Raw genomic sequence first — 15,726 nt, 5'->3', positions numbered from 1 at the left:
CAGAGCACCTTTGGGATCCCTCAGCTGTGATGCGAAGCGGGGCACACATAGAGAAGGCTCCTTTCGTTCTGGGCAGCTTTTCCGAGCCTCAGGGACCGGCTCACCATGGATCCTAGGCTTTTGCTGTTCCCTGCTGCCTGCCTGTGAGTAATAAAGTTGCTTTCATAACCGGTTGTGTGAGTGTTCTGTCTCCCTGGACTCGTGCATGTGGGTTGATGCTGGTTCATGGTATTGGGAGGTCTCTAGAGTCCTCCCCTGAGGCTGAGTCCAGGGCATGCTGGAGTCCAGGGCGTCAGACAGGAGTCCGGGCCGAGTCCGGGGCATCAGTCGGGAGTCCGGGCCGAGTCCGGGGCATCAGACGGGAGTCTGGACTGAGTCCAGGGCATGCTGGAGTCCAAAGCGTCAGTCGGGAGTCCGAGCCAAGTCCAGCGTGTCAGTCGGGAGTCCGGGCCGAGTCCAGGGTGCCGGTCGGGAGTCTGGGCTGAGTCCAGGGCGTGCTGGAGTCCAGGGCGTCGGTCGGGAGTCCGGGCTGAGTCCAGGGCATGCTGGAGTCCAGGGCCTCGGTCGGGAGTCTGGGCTGAGTCCAGGGCGTCAGTCGGGAGTCCGGGCTGAGTCCAGGACATGCTGGAGTCCAGGGCGTCAGTCGGGAGTCTGGGCTGAGTCCAGGGAGTCAGTCGGGAGTCCGGGCCGAGTCCAGGGCGTCAGTCGGGAGTCCAGGCCGAGTCCAGGGCGTCAGTCGGGAGTCCGGGCCGAGTCCAGGGCATCAGACGGGAGTCCAGGCCGAGTCCAGGGCATCAGACGGGAGTCTGGACTGAGTCCAGGGCATGCTGGAGTCCAAAGCGTCAGTCGGGAGTCCGAGCCAAGTCCAGGGTGCCGGTCGGGAGTCCGGGCTGAGTCCAGGGCGTGCTGGAGTCCAGGGCCTCGGTCGGGAGTCTGGGCTGAGTCCAGGGCGTGCTGTCTTCGTGCAGCTGTGTTGCTGTAAAGGATCACCTGGCGCTGGGTCATTTATGAAGAAAGAGGTTTCTCTGGCTCACGGTTCTGCAGGCTGTACAGGAAGTCTGGCACCAGGGTCTGCTTCTGGTGACAGCTTCAGGAGCTTCCACTCGTGGGGGAGGTGAAGGGGCCCAGCATGCCAGGGTGGGAGAAGAAGGGGGGTGGGGGGTGGGGGCCAGGCTCTAACAACCTGAGCTCACAGGAGGTGAGAGGGAGAACTCCGCCCCACAAGAGGGGTACCAGCTGTTCCTGAGGGATCCACCTCCAGGACCTAATCACCTCCCACCAGGCCCCACCTCCAACATCAGGGATCACATTTCAACATGAGGCTTGGAGGGGACCAACATCCAAACAAATCAACAGTGAACCTGCTTCCCAGCATCTGCTTCCTGGGGAGTCCCAACTGACACCAGCCCCAGGGTCTGAGTCTCTTGGTCCTCTGGAGCTGTGGGGTGAATCAGTGCTTCTCACAGGGGACCTTCCTGTGGCTTTTTTTTTTTTTTTTTTTTGAGACAGTCTCACTCTATTGCTCAGGCTGGAGTACAGTGGTGTGATCTCGGCTCATGGCAACCTCCACTTCCCGGGTTAAAGCGAGTTTTGTGCCTGAGCCACCCGAGTAGCTGGGATTACAGGTGCCCGCCACCACACCCAGCCAATTTTTGTATTTTTAGTAGAGATGGGGATTCACCATGTTGGCCAAGATGGTCTCGAACTCCTGACCTCAGGTGATCTGCCCACCTCGGCCTCCCAAAGTGCTGGGATTACAGGTGCCCGCCAGCACACCCAACCAATTTTTGTATTTTTAGTAGAGATGGGGGTTCACTAAGTTGGCCAAGCTGGCCTGTGGCCTTTTTGTGGACTTCCCCTGCCCCTTTAAATCAGGCAGCCACAGCTGTCATCTGCTGATAATCCTCTCTGTTCAACTGTCCTTTATAATTTCATTCCTTTCTACCAGTTCATTGATTGTTTCTCCAGAGAGCTGCCATTCTAACATTCATACCCATGCCATCTACATTTTAAAGATTTTTCCGATGATAACCATAGGATAATAGGGGAGAAAATAATCTTTAAAAAGACTCTAGTTCTCCTAATCATGAGATGCTTGCTGCAGAGTTTCGGGATCCATCCAACATGGGAAATCAGAGCCTCTCTGGGATACTATAGGGCCAAGATGCACAGTTGCTCAGGTTGTGCACAACACAAGGGCACTCCATTCACATGAAAACATCTTCATTATTTTGAAAATCGGCTGAGCACTGTGTAGACACAAATTAGGAATTACCTTACATGAGGCTCTACTAATTTATGATAGCAATTATTTATGTGTTGTTATGGAAAATTGGGAGACAAAAATGAATTACTGTTTTGAGATCTCATGAAGCTTGGAAGACAGATTGGCCCTGGGGAGGCAGCGGTGGCTGCAGCTTGCAGAGAAGATTGCTGCTGAGGAGGAATCTGTGCACTCAACAGGCTCCAACGATCTGCACAGGGCCACATGGGGCTTTGGCCGAGGACTAAGCTTGGCACGCACAGCACAAAACCCCAAGAGCTGAGCAAGTGGCCAACTGGGAGCCCCTGCAGGCTGCACCAGGGCGAGGCCCCTCTGACCAGGTCAAGTGGAGAGCAATGTGAGCTCATCCCTGCGAGTCGGGGACTGCACCCGGCAGGCTCTGGAGGCTGATCTGGGACTGAATGCAAAGCAGGCGACCCTCTACCCTGGCCCCAAACCCAAGCACTGCAGCGGCCCCGCAACCCCTGCCCCCACCCACAGCCCCACTCCCTGTCCCCAGTGAGAATTCACTCTTTTTAGGAAAAAGGGGAGGCCTCTCAGCAGATCCCTGAAAGGAAGCGACTTTGTGACTAAGCGGAGGCAGGAACGTCATGGCACAAGGGCACTCTTCGCACGCCCAGCTGGGCCCACGGTGGACGGTGGACGGTGCTGCTACTGCACTCAGAGCAGCCCCGAGACAGGCAGCTGCAGCCCAGGGCCCTCGCAGAAGCTTCCCCAGGGTCCGGCCTCGTGCTGAGAGAACTGTGCGCTCCAGAGGGCACCTGGCTGTCGTGCACACGTGCTCACACACAAACACACACACCTACATGTGCTCACACTCACGCTCCGTGCACACACGTATGCGCACACTCATGCACGTGTGCACACGCGTCTACCAGCAGAGTGCAGTAAAAGAACCACATGAAAACCTTGCACCCTGGTTAAAAGCATGGTGACAACACGGACGGACAAACTGGAAAAGATGGGAAGAAACCTCAAGCCCAGGATCTGGCAGCACGAAGGTGCCTGGAAAGCGGCAATCAGCGTTTTTATATTCAGGGAAGTTAGGAACACTGCCACCCGCCCGCCAGGCCGGCACCCATGCCAGACCCAGCCAAGGTGCTTCCAGCCACATCACCCCTGCCGACTGGCAGGGAGCTGGCCCAGGAGCCGAGTCCTGTGGGAGCAGGCAGGGCTTGCTGCGGTGACAGTGGAGAGGAGAGGCTGGGCTTCATTGCCAGGCAGCCCCCACCATTCAGGTCCTCCTGCTACCGACAGCCATGTGGCCTCAGAGCGGCGTCACCCCGAAGCTTGTCCCGGCCGGGCCCCTCAGAGTGTGGGGGAAGGTGCATGTGGTCCCACTTCCACATCCAGGGTCCCCTTGCTGGCCTCTGGGCATTTGGGTCCTGGGTGTGCTTACCCAGCCCCCTCTCCCTACACAGGGTAAACTGTGTCTCCCGGAGGCAGGGCCAGGGCCCCACCACCTCCCCAGCACACCCGAGCCCAGGTCTCGGCTCCCAGGAGGGCCTGGGGCCGCCTGTGGGACCAACCCAAACCCTCAGGCAGCTCCGCTGGCAAAAAGTGTCATGCTGTGTGTGGGATCACCTCCTCAGGGAATTAGTTCTCAGGGCTTGGTCTGCTGGAAGCCAAATGCCTGTGCCCAGTCGCCCATGACCCCTGCAACAGGCAGGAGGTCCCCCAGCGGTTAGTTACTCCCAGCCCTCATTCCACGGGGCCTGATTTTCCCGGAAGGTGGGAAGTCCCGGGGTCTGAGCAGAGGGAGCGCAGGCCCCCGTTGGTGGGAGTGAGTCAGCTGGCCCGCCCCCGGGGTTCCTAATCTCACTAAGAAAGACTTTGCTGAGGACAGGGTTTTCCCGGGAGTCCATGCGTGCCCGGAGCAGCAGCGTCTCCAGGGACAGGCAGCCACCATGAGCCTCAGTGAGGAGCAGGCCCGGAGCTTTCTCGACCAGAACCCTGATTTCGCCCGCCAGTACTTTGGGAAGAAACTGAGCCCCGAGAATGTGGCCGCGGCCTGCGAGGACAGGTGCCCGCCGGACTGCAACAGCTTCCGGGAGCTCTGCCAGGTGGAGGAGAGCGAGGCGCTGCTGGAGCTGGTGCAGGACATGCAGGAGAACATCAACATGGAGCGCGTGGTCTTCAAGGTCCTGCGGCGCCTCTGCACCCTCCTGCAGGCCGACCGCTGCAGCCTCTTCATGTACCGCCAGCGCAATGGTGTGGCCGAGCTGGCCACCAGGCTCTTCAGCGTGCAGCCGGACAGCGTCCTGGAGGACTGTCTGGTGCCCCCCGACTCCGAGATCGTCTTCCCGCTGGACGTCGGGGTCGTGGGCCACGTGGCTCAGACCAAGAAGATGGTGAATGTCAAGGACGTGGCCGAGGTGGGTCTGTGCGGAGCCTCGGGGAGGCGGCTGTGTGCATCTCCTGCACCTATCCCAGGTGTCTGAGGGTCAGCTCGGATACTCAGGCCTCCAGGGAGGCCTCTTATCAGGGCACAGGCTTGTTCTGTGCAGAGGAGCGAGTACTCAGAGCCCCCGCCCGGCACTGTGCCCTGGCCGCCTGCCTCTCCGGCTCAGAGCTTCTGGCTCAAGCTGACATCGTGTGGCCACTGAGTTGGTGAGACCTGAGTCTGGGGGCCTCGGCTGAAGCAGACTCAGGCCCAAACCTGGGTGTCCCATGGTGGGGACCGTGTAGGTCGTGTGAGGACCCCTGGCTTCCAGGAAGACAGCCCAGGTGGGGGCTTCAGGGCTCTCTGGGCTGGGAGGGAGGCCCTGCCTTGGGATTTGGGAAGAAGAGGTCACAGCTGAAGGTGGTGCAGATGCCCAGAAAGGAAGGGGAACTGGGGAAACCCCAAGTTCCCACCGTGGCAGAAGCAGCTTTATCCCGTGAGAGCCAACACTGGCCGCCAGGGAGGAACAAACCTAGGAGCCTCTGAGCACGGGGGTCCAGGGTGGGACGGGGGAGGGACGAGAGACTGAGAATTGAGACAGGCTCACTGGGGTCACTGAAGGTGGGAAGGCCAGGGCCTGTCCATGCAGAGCACAGGCTGGGGCAGATACTTCCTGAGGACAGAGGCAGCCCTGGTAGGATTGGAGAACAAGTGTGGTGTGAGGTGCCTGCCAGACTGGGTGAGGGCAGTGGCCAGCAGAGACCTGGAAAGGCCCTGAGGGGCTGCCTGGCAAGGAGGCTCCGAGGAAGAAGCAGGGTGGAGAAGCCCCTTCTCCCTGCCCTGCACCAGTCCCCAGCTTCCTCTCCCCTTTTCTGTCCCCACGGCTAAGGAGGCTGCAAGGGGCCCAGGCAGCCTCCGCTCTTGCTGGATGGGTCTTGGGAATTACCCACCAGGTCCCTCCTTCCCAGGCAGCTGGGGAGGGAGTGGCAATCCTCTTTTTTTTTTGAGACGGAGTCTCTCTTTCACCAGGCTGGAGTGCAATGGCACGATCTCGGTTCACTGCAAGCTCCGCCTCCCGAGTTCAAGCCATTCTCCTGCCTCACCTTCCCGAGTAGCTGGGACTACAGGCGCCCGCCACCGTGCCTGGCTGATTTTTGTATTTTTAGTAGAGACGGAGTTTCGTCATGTTGGTCAGGCTGGTCTCGAACTCCTGACCTCAGGTGATCCACCTGCCTTGGCCTCCCAAAGTGCTGGGATAACAGGTGTGAACCACCGCACCAGGCCGGAAGTGGCAATCCTCTTATCCCAACGGCAGTAAGCAAGCAGCAAGGCAGTGACCTAGATTCAGTAATCCCCGGGGTTACCTTCGTCTCCACCTCCCTCCTAAGAAGTGGGGCACCCACAAATCAATCATGCATCAGGAGCGTAGCTTACCAGGAAGCCAGGGAACTTCGCAGTGGTGGCGCCTGGGATGGACACCAGCTGCCTCCTCCCTCCCCCCATTCCCTCCTCCCTTCTCCCCTCTCTGTCCTGCTGCCCTCCTCCCTCCTTTTCTGCCGTCCTCCCTCTCTCTCTTCCTTCCTTCTGCATACGATCTCCAAGACAACTTCTCGTCCCCACCTGTCGCAAGCCCGGGCTGTGTCCTTCTTGCCCCCAGGAGTTCATCCCCTGCTGCCACCACCCCTTCACGCCTTTGTCCCCACCCAGCTGATGGTATCTCGTCCCTGCTCTGCGGGTCCCCCTCAAACTACTGGGCTGTCCTAGTTCTGTCCCTCGGCCTGGCCTGTTCCCCAGGGCTGTTCCAGGTCCTGCCACTCCCAACCCCCGTGCCATGGCCGCACCTGCCCCAGCACTGACCTCCTCCAAGGCCTCTCCCCTGCCCAATGTAGCTGGTGCCTCTCTGAGGGGCTGGGCGTGGTGTCTGCCCCTCCATTCTGTGGAGTCTTAGTTATCTCAGACTAGGGGAACAGAGACTTGAGTCTAAATTGCCAAAAAAAAAAGAAAAGCAAATTTTCATTAAGTGCAAATTTTCATTAAATGCATCTCAGCACCCTAAGCACTGCCAAGGGGTGGGATTCTGGGTTCACGGCTCAGTTTACAGAAGGGGAGACTGAGGCAGAGCACATCTCAGTCTGGCCCACTGAGCCCTCTTCGGAGGGTGTGGGCCACACCGGCCGTTTTGGGAGAGCAGCACGTGGCTGTGGTGCAAGAGTCCCTGAGACAGGGCGTCAGTGGCCAGCATGCCACACCTGGGCCACCCAGAGCCTCGCCCACCTGAGCCCTGTCTCCCTGTTTACACTGGGGAAATAATGTCTGCCTCACAAGGGAGCTGCAGTGGCTAAACCGGCCTGCTCCTGAGCACAGAGCTGGCAGGCCCTGGGGAACCAGCTCCTCCCTGAGCTGTGAGCGTCTGTCCTCCTGGAGCTGAGAGTGTCAGGCCAGGGCAAAGGCTGCAGTAGCCTGGCCTGTGGGCCCTCTTGTCCCCAGGGGCCTGTCCCAGGAGCCACCACAGAGGGCGCTGCCGGAACTCAGGACTGAGACAACCTTCCTGGAGCCCGGCCCAGGCCTGGGTGTGGGTTGTGAACCCTAAGACCTTGGGCTCAGGAACCACAGGTCCCAGAAGGTGGACACTGGGCCCTCCTCCATCCCTCCCAACACGTCAGAAGCCAACGGGGCAGCCGGGTGAGAGGCCCTGCCCAGCCACCCAGTGTCCACGGCCCCCAGACAAGCCTCTCGGCAGGAAGGAAGCACAGGTCGGGTGCAGAGAGGTAGGAGCGAGTGGGCCTGTGAGACAGCACGGCCTTCCCCGTCCGCCGCTGTGCACCCCGGGCAGGGACGCCGCCCACACCTGATGAGGGGGAAGGCCCCGCCATCACCCCTTTGTGGCTCCTCAGACCTGCAAGAGTTCACGGCGAGGGCAGCTGGGATGGAAGATCCTGGCGGGCTGGGGGGGCTTGGCCACGGCCACTAAGTGGCAGGGCAGGACTCACACCCCGGCTCTGACTCTGCGGCGGTTTCTGAGCCCAGCCCCAGCCGAACAGCCACGAACCCCGCAGTGCTGCGCATGCAGCCTCACCCTCCATCCCTCTTCCAGCTCCTCTCCCTGGGACTGTCACGGGAACCCACCCCAAAGGCCCGTCCCGGGACCCTAGTGGGTCCCCTGACCCCTGCCCCAAAACACCTCATCACAGGGTCCTGCACATCGCCAGCAATCAAGACCCTTGGACTCAGTCCTGTGGTGGTCACTACAAAGCTGGACAGAGCAGAGGCATTGAGAACACGGGCTGGGTGGGAACCCGGAGACAGAGGGAGGAGGGCGGCAGGACCGGCCGTCAGCCATGCTGAGCACAGACGGCAGAGGAGGCGGGGGGCTTGGGCAGTGGAACGGAGGGTTGGGGGTGCTTTGGAGAAGCCACAGTGGGTGTGAAGGCCCCAGAGCCAGGCCCAGCTGCTCGGCTGTGTGAGCACACACAGCCCCCTGGCCTGCTAGAGGCAGAGCAGATGCAGGGGGTTCCCAGGAGCCTGACGGTCCACAGCTGCCGCCCGCTCCCAGGTGAGGCTCCTGGCACGTCTGACCAGGAGGCTCTGGGGAAGCAGGGAAGCCCGGACTGGACAGTGGAGAGGAAGAGACCAGCAGGCAAGGACCCCCCAGCCAGGCATCACTACAGGGGACACAGAGCCCAGAGGGTACCAAGGAGGAGAGAGGGGAGGCCAGCGGGGGACCCTCCCACGGAGCATCACCACGGGGGGACACAGAGCCCAGAGGGCACCAGAGAGGAGGGACGGGGGGGACGGCGGAGGCCACAAGTTAATCTTCACCATGGTGTGTCTGCATTTCACAACGGGTGGGGCAGCTGGCAGTCGGACGGAGAGGCTGAGGGTCCGTCCCTGTGGCTGAGGGGAGTTTGCAGGGCTGTCATCCCAGGAAGTGAAGGCTGGGCTGGGGTCGGGCTGCTGGGCCAACAGGGGCGGGGAAGGGAGCCACTGAGGCTGGAAGCTGCACCAGCCGAGCTGGGACCAAGATGGCTGCGGCCCGGCTGGTACCAAGTGCCCATCCATGCATGGGCAGCAGAGTGACCAGACGCCGAGGAAAGGAGAGCCGGTGTCAGTGAGAGAGCGGCCGGATGTTTCCATGTGGGACTCTTCACAGTCTTGATGGCAGATTTACAAAAAAGTAAACATTCCCTGTGGTGTCAGGGAAGCTGAGGAGGGCAGAGTGCAAGCTGGGGCTTGGTACAGATGTTCCTGGGAAGTCGCTGGACCAGCTGCTCCCACAGGCCTGACAAGGTCCAGGGAAGGAAGAACGAAGGGCAACCTCACTCAAAACCATCTGCTCGGAGGAGCATAGCTTCTGGCAGAACCTCCGCGGTGGCCAAGCCCCAGTTCTGGCTGCCTGCTCTGGACCTCTAAGGAGCTGTTCCTCTCGCTCCTAAGTGTGTGGGGGCTGGGGAGACACCAAGGGGCTGCAGTCACAAAACCTCAGGGTGAAGGTCTCAGTGCTGGGGCCAAGGGTGTATCTGGCACAGGCCTGGAAGGACCAGGGAGTGAATGGGGTCAGTGGTGAAGGAGAGAGGCTGTTGGCATCAGGATGGTAACTGCGGCCCACCCACCTCAGCTGGGAGAGCTGAAATGGAGCCAGGCACCTGCTGAGACCAGTGATGCAGCCAGGAAGGCAAGGGATCCAGGAGCAGCTGTGAAGGAGAGAGGACGGCAGACGAACGGGCTGAGAGAGCATTTTACAGAGTCCCGAGTGCACTTAAATCCCAGGATGGGGACAGACTATGAAGAAGAGAAGGTGACAAATAGTGTGAGGTTCCTGGGTGGAGGGCAGGCCACAAGAGAGAGGTGGGAAGGCTCTGTGGCTGTTCACATACTTTCTTTGTGAAACTAGAGCTGTGAAAATGTGTGGGGCAGAGAGAAGTGACAGTCAGGTCTGAGATCCAGGAAGAAACTGGTAGAGACAAAGCTGACAAGAGAAGTGAGGCTGAACATTCATCAACCATAGCCTGTGTGACTATGGGGCACCATCTTAGGGTCACATTGTGTGGATCCCTGTGGTGCTGTCTGAGGGTCACGTTGTGTGGATCCCTGTGGCGCTGTCTGACGGTCACGTTGTGTTTCTGAGGGTTACACTGTGTGGATCCCTGTGGTGCCGTCTGAGGGTTACATTGTGTGGATCCCTGTGGCGCTGTCTGAGGGTCACATTGTGTGGATCCGTGTGACACCATCTGACGGTCACGTTGTGTTTCTGAGGGTTACATTGTGTGGATCCCTGTGGTGCTGTCTGAGGGTCATGTTGTGCTCTTTCCAGAATTGCTGGTATATGTCCAGGTGCCATGCTGTGATCTGTGTGGCACCATCTGAGGGTCACGTTGTGTGAATCCATGTGGCATCAGCTGAGAGTCATGCTGTGTGGATCCGTGTGGCACTGTCTGAGGGTCACGTGGATTTGTGTGTGGCACCATCTGAGGGTCATCTTGTGTGATGCCATCTGAGGATCACATGTGGATCCAGGAGGCACTGTCTAAGCATCCTTTTGTGTGGATCCGTGTGGTGCCATCTGAGGGTTACGAGGGTCACATTGTGTGGATCTGTGTGGCGCTGTCTCAGGGTCACGCTGTGCTCTTTCCAGAATCGCTGATTTATGTCCAGGTGTCATGCTGTGAAGGTCAGCAGCCAGGGAAGGGCCCCAAGCGAGAGTGTCAGTGAGGTTGGCAAGGGTTGGGTTAAAAGGATGGACTCCAGGTAGAAAGGGAGAGAAACAGTCACAGAGAATCTGAATTCAGCAGAGAGCACACATGGTGGCCACTGTAGCACTGACGGCTGGTGGGGGAGACACTGTCCAAACCGCCACAGGCACAACAGGCACCACAACAAGCAGGCAGGAGCGTGCTGTGCTTGGCTCAGGGGACGCAGGTGCCGAGATGAGCCCTTAGGGGATGCAGGCAGTGAGATGAGCCCTCCCTCAGGGACCACCCCTCTGTTTCAGATCCAGTAAAGGGATGATTGCCCCGCTGCCCATGCTGCCACGCCTGCCAGGGCTCACTCACCCGTCTTCCTGCCGCACCATTTTTAAACGCTGGTTTTCCTTCAACGCCAGCCCACGTGGCTATGGGCAGCAGCTGCATCTCCAAGAATCAGGAAAGGAGAAGCCGGAAGGATGGGTGCCATTTAGGAGCATTCTGGCACCTCGGCCAGCCCCCAGCAGGCTTCCTCTGGGAAAGCGGGTGGAGGGAAGTTGCGAGGAGTCGTCCTCTGCCGCTGCAGGGCTGCCGTCCCTAGAAACAGCACGAGATGTGAGGCTCATCCCAGGAGCTCCCGTTCAGCTGGTGCAGTGGCCGAGGGCAGAGCCTGTTATTTTTGCCTCATGGACTAGTGAGGAGAAGGCCGTAGAACTGCCCTGTGCCTGCTGCAGGTCGCACAGGTGGGAAGTCCAGACCCCAGCAGGGCCCACTCGGGAGCCATTGATCTGGGTCACTGCCCCAGGGCACCCTGGCCTCATGTAAACAAATGTCAGAACCAGGAAGTAAGAGGAGGGTCTAGGGTCACATCCAACTCTCTGAAGGACAGAATCCTGGTCGCTTGGGGGTGCCTGGTCTCAGTAACCCTCAGTGCGTCTGGGCAGAGGCAGAGCTCAGCTGACCTGTTCCTTGGGGGGCCGGAACCTAAAACCAAAGAGAGGAGGGGCTGCTCTGAATCTGGTGGGAGTGAGGGTAGGAGTGAGGGTGGGTGGGGAGCCCCCAGGAGCCAGAGGCAGGTAAAGTTCTCATCACAGTGGGCCCCAGACCCTGCGAGTGTGGGCCTGGGAGGCCAGAGGGGTAGCGTACAGACCCCAGGGCTGCCAGGACTCCCACCCCGGCTTGCCAGCTGCACCTGCCCTGGCTAAAGTGTCCCACGAACAAGCCCGCAATCAGAATGGGCTCATCCCGCATCCTACCAAGGGCTGTCTCTTGGGGAAGAGTGTAGGAGTGTCCTGAAGGGGGCTGAAGGCAGGAGAGGGTGGCGGACACCAGTAGGCTTCAGGGACAAGGTGAGCAGGCAGGCTCAACAAGCATCCAGGAGGCCCAACGCTGCTGGAGGGTGGCAGGTGTGGGACGGCACGGGAGGTGCCAGGCAGGGTGGGGCCACCCGTGAGGCCTGTATAGGTCTGCTGGACTGAGCACTGGGGGGCACCAGCGTCCTCTGCACAGAGGTGCACGGAGCCAGGCTGGAGTCACAGGGACAGGCCCAGCTCTCATCGCCCAGTGGCCACGTTCCAGTGCCCAGCAGGGCCCCCGGGCGCCTCACACCTGGATGGCAGTGGCCTCCGCAGAGCTTGGCAGCAACCCCAGTGGTGTGGGCCCCAGGCCCACGCAGCGACAGCCTCTTTAGCCTCTTTCCTCTCCTGCGGCAGTGCCCTCACTTCAGCTCATTTGCTGACGAGCTCACTGACTACGAGACAAAGAATATCCTGGCCACACCCATCATGAATGGCAAAGACGTCGTGGCGGTGATCATGGCGGTGAACAAGCTCAACGGCCCGTTCTTCACCAGCGAAGACGAAGACGTGAGTACGGGGGGCGCCTGGGCAGCCGCGTGTCTGCCTCCTTGCCTGCCTGCCCACCTGCGTGTTCTGTGTGGCACGTCTGCCTGCCCGCCTGCCCGCCCACGTGTTCTGTGCTGCGTGTCTGCTGGGCTGTTGAGCTCCGTGTGCTCGTCTGCACATCGCTGTGCTCCTGTGTGTCTGCGCACACCTGTGTGTGTGTGTGTGTGTGACAGAGAGAGAGAGACAGCTTGCGTGCCCGCCCTGTGCACCTGAGCTTGCGTGTGCCAGTCCATGTCTGTGTGCTGGGCACAGCTTCCTGGCGTGTCTGGGCAGCCTCAGGAGGGCATGTTTCTCCTGCAAAATACCCACGGGGGCACATGTCTGAAAGCTGGAATTTTAACTCCTCTTGTGGCGATTCCCGTTTCAGGTGTTCTTGAAGTACCTGAATTTCGCCACGTTGGACCTGAAGATCTATCACCTGAGCTACCTCCACAACTGCGAGACGCGCCGCGGCCAGGTACCACACGCTGAGCACGGCTCCCCCGTCTTGCTGCCTGCGCAGAGGCCGGTGGTGGCAGGTGGTATTGTGCTCGCCTGGGCAGGTCCCGGGGTGGGCATTGCTCCGGGGAGAGGAGGCCCACGGCTTCTGTGGCTGTGCCGAGCTGCAACGGCCAGACACATCTGCCCCCTGCCTGCGATCCGGCCAGAGCAGGTGTGAGGCACCTGCAGAGGGGGAAAGGGGCACCGTTCCTAGAGGCCACCCCTGACCACCTTGGGAGGAGCCAGCATGAGTGATGAGTGAGCAGATCCGGCCCTGGCTGAGAGAGGGCACGGGGGCAGGTCCGGCCTTGGCTGAGAGGGCACGGGGGCAGGTCCGGCCTTGGCTGAGAGGGTACGGGGGCAGGTCCGTCCCTGGTTAAGAGAGGGTACGGGGGCAGGTCCGGCCCTGGCTAAGAGAGGGCACGGGGGCAGGTCTGACTCTGGCTGAGAGGGTACGGGGGCAGGTCCGGCCCTGGCTGAGAGAGGGTACAAGGGCAGGTCCGGCCCTGGCCGAGATGTTGGGGACGGAGGCCCAAGGACCTTATGGAGTCAGGTGTGCCAAGGTGTGTGGGAAAATGCAGGGGGGTGACCTCCAGGGCAGGTGGTCCTCCCATCTAAGACCCTGGCTCAGGGGAGACCTGGATGGATAGTGAGTGGGCCGGGGGAAGGAGGCTCTATGTTGGGGCTGGGAAGCCGTCCACACGGTGGCCTTGGGGCTGAGCCACAAAGGAGAACTGTAAAGACGGCGGGTCACGTCCTGCCTTCCCCGTGTCTTGTTCTGCCTGCGGACGCTGCCTGGCCCTGGTCACCTGCTGCGAGCCTGCTGAACATGGCGAGAGGCTGAGGTCTTTATCTCAGCATCTGGCGGGTTTAGGGGCCTCCTCCTGGCCCCAGGGCTGCCTCAGGGGCAGTCTGGAAAGGCGGGCAGGGCCCCTGACCAAGCAGCCCCAATCCAAGCAGGCCTCCCACAGGCCAGGGCCGTGGGAACCAGGGACCAGGGAGACCATCTGTGTAATTTATCTGGAATTATTTTGCATGAGAGATTTGTCTCTTCTCCCCATTTACTAAGTTATTCAACCATTTATTTATGTCAGTCTAGACTTAGGAGTGTTGTGTGCTTAGGTTATAATTCAACGCGATTTTGTTTATTTTCTTGCTCATGTGAGTCCAGCTTTGGCCACTGGGAGCTCTTCTGCTTGGCTCCTGTGCTCTTTTGACATGACCCCATCACTGTGGGGTTTTGCTTTGGTTTATTTTTTGGTTTTTTATGTGTTTTTTATTTTTATTTTGTTTTGTTTTGTTTTTGAGATGGGGTCCATCTCGGCTCACTACAACCTCTGCCTCCAAGTTCAAGCGATTTCCTGCCTCAGCCTCCCAAGTAGCTTCGATCACAGGTGTGCACCACCATGCCTGGCTAATTTTTGTATTTTTAGTAGAGACGGGGTTTCACCATGTTGCCAGGATGGTCTCCAACTCCTGACCTCAAGTGATCCGCCCACCTCAGTCTCCCAAAGTGCTGGGATCACTGGCGTGAGGCACTGCGCTCAGCCTGGCTTGGTTTTGAAATTCCTCGATTTTTAGCTCCACAGGATGCCCCCGGCTCATTGTGTATTTCCTGTCCTGGTCTTGCCATCAGCCACTTCTCCAGGGAGCCCGGCTCCTTCTGTTGGAAAGCAGTAATGGGAGCTGCGGCCTGGGGGCCGGCAGTGCTGGTTGCAGGGGTCGCTGCTTCCAGGCCATCTCGGCCAGCAGAGCGAGAGGCAGCCATGCTCTGCCAGCCCTTGCGTGTCCCCTGAGTGTGCACAGAGCTGCAAATGTTCCTGCGCATGACCATTGTGCTCGAGCTGACGTCTCCAGCCCTGGTCCACAGCAGCACGGCTCATTCTGGCTTCTTCCTCTTGCTGCTATGTGAATTCCCATCCAACAGTGGAACGCCTGGGAGCCGTCCTCCGCCCATGCACTTAATTGTCTGATTCCAGCGCAGGGGTATAGCCGTGTCAGGATTGTTCACCCGCACCCCACGGAGAACAGTGTCACCGAGTAGAATACGGGGTTGATGAAGAGTTTCTTTTGCCTTCAGTCTTACTGAGGCCAGAAGGCGGTTTGCTCTGTTCCTTGCCACCAGTGATGAGTGAGATTTCCTGCTGCTCTGCAGTCTCACCAGCGTTTGGTGGAACTGCAATCTGATGGGTATACGGTAGCATCTCATTATTGTTGTAATTTACAATCCCCTAATGACAGATGATGTCGCATGTCTTTTCATTTACATATCTGCCATCTGTACGTCTTAATCTTTGGTGAGTTGTCTGTTCAGATCTTTTGCCCTGTTTGATTGGGTTATTTGTTTTCTTATCATTTAAAGAGTTTTATTTTTATTTTTATTTACTTATTTATTTATGTATTGGAGATAGGGTCTTACTCTGTCACCCAGGCTGGAGTGCAATGGCGCGATCTTGGCTCACTGCAACCTCTGCCTCCCAGATTCAAGCAATGCTCCTGCCTCAGCCTCCCAAGTAGCTGGGACTACAGGTATGCCCCACCACACCTGGGTAATTTTTTTTTTTAGAGACAGAGTCTTGCTGTGCTGCCCAGGATGGTAGGACGGCAGTTCTGTGATGTTTTTCTGGGGGTCCACCGTTCACAGGAGGCAGAAATGGCAAGTCAGGCAGAGCAGGGGCTCTGCTAGCAGCAAACATGAGGGAATAGAGAGCGTGTCCCTTAAGTTCATGGGCAAATGTCTGAACGGCCTTTTCTAAAGGAAAGGGGGAGAAGTGGGAAGCCCAGGCTTCTGGGCAGGAGAGATGCCTCTAAGTTCTTGTGGCTGCTTTCAGCTTGAGCCATTTAGGTGCAGAAATGGAAACTGTCAAGGGTGACTAAGCCCTGCTTCTGGCATGAGAAAGTTAAACTTGTATTCAAAAGTCATGCTCAGGCCGGGCGTGGTGGCTCATGTCTCTAATCCCAGCACTTTGGAAGGTCAGGGCAGGCAGATCACCT

The 15,726-nt window shown here is 59.0% G+C and overlaps 1 protein-coding gene across 2 annotated transcripts in view; it reads left to right on the top strand.

The window, feature by feature from the left end:
• The first annotated feature begins 4,145 nt into the window (after positions 1-4,145).
• PDE6B (phosphodiesterase 6B, cGMP-specific, rod, beta) overlaps positions 4,146-15,726 on the top strand; it is a 59,455-nt gene continuing 47,874 nt past the window's right edge. For both annotated transcript variants that reach the window (XM_011970911.1, XM_011970910.1), the window contains exons 1-3: positions 4,146-4,659; positions 12,061-12,213; positions 12,620-12,709. In XM_011970911.1, coding sequence (XP_011826301.1) covers positions 4,192-4,659; positions 12,061-12,213; positions 12,620-12,709 — 711 coding nt within the window. In that variant the 5' untranslated portion in view covers positions 4,146-4,191. The remainder of the gene's footprint in view (positions 4,660-12,060; positions 12,214-12,619; positions 12,710-15,726) is intronic.

Source organism: Mandrillus leucophaeus, unplaced genomic scaffold (assembly GCF_000951045.1).
Source record: "Mandrillus leucophaeus isolate KB7577 unplaced genomic scaffold, Mleu.le_1.0 Scaffold98, whole genome shotgun sequence".
NCBI lineage: Eukaryota > Metazoa > Chordata > Mammalia > Primates > Cercopithecidae > Mandrillus > Mandrillus leucophaeus.
The sequence above is the reverse complement of the archived record's forward strand: the minus strand, read 5'-3'. Positions and strand labels throughout refer to the sequence as shown.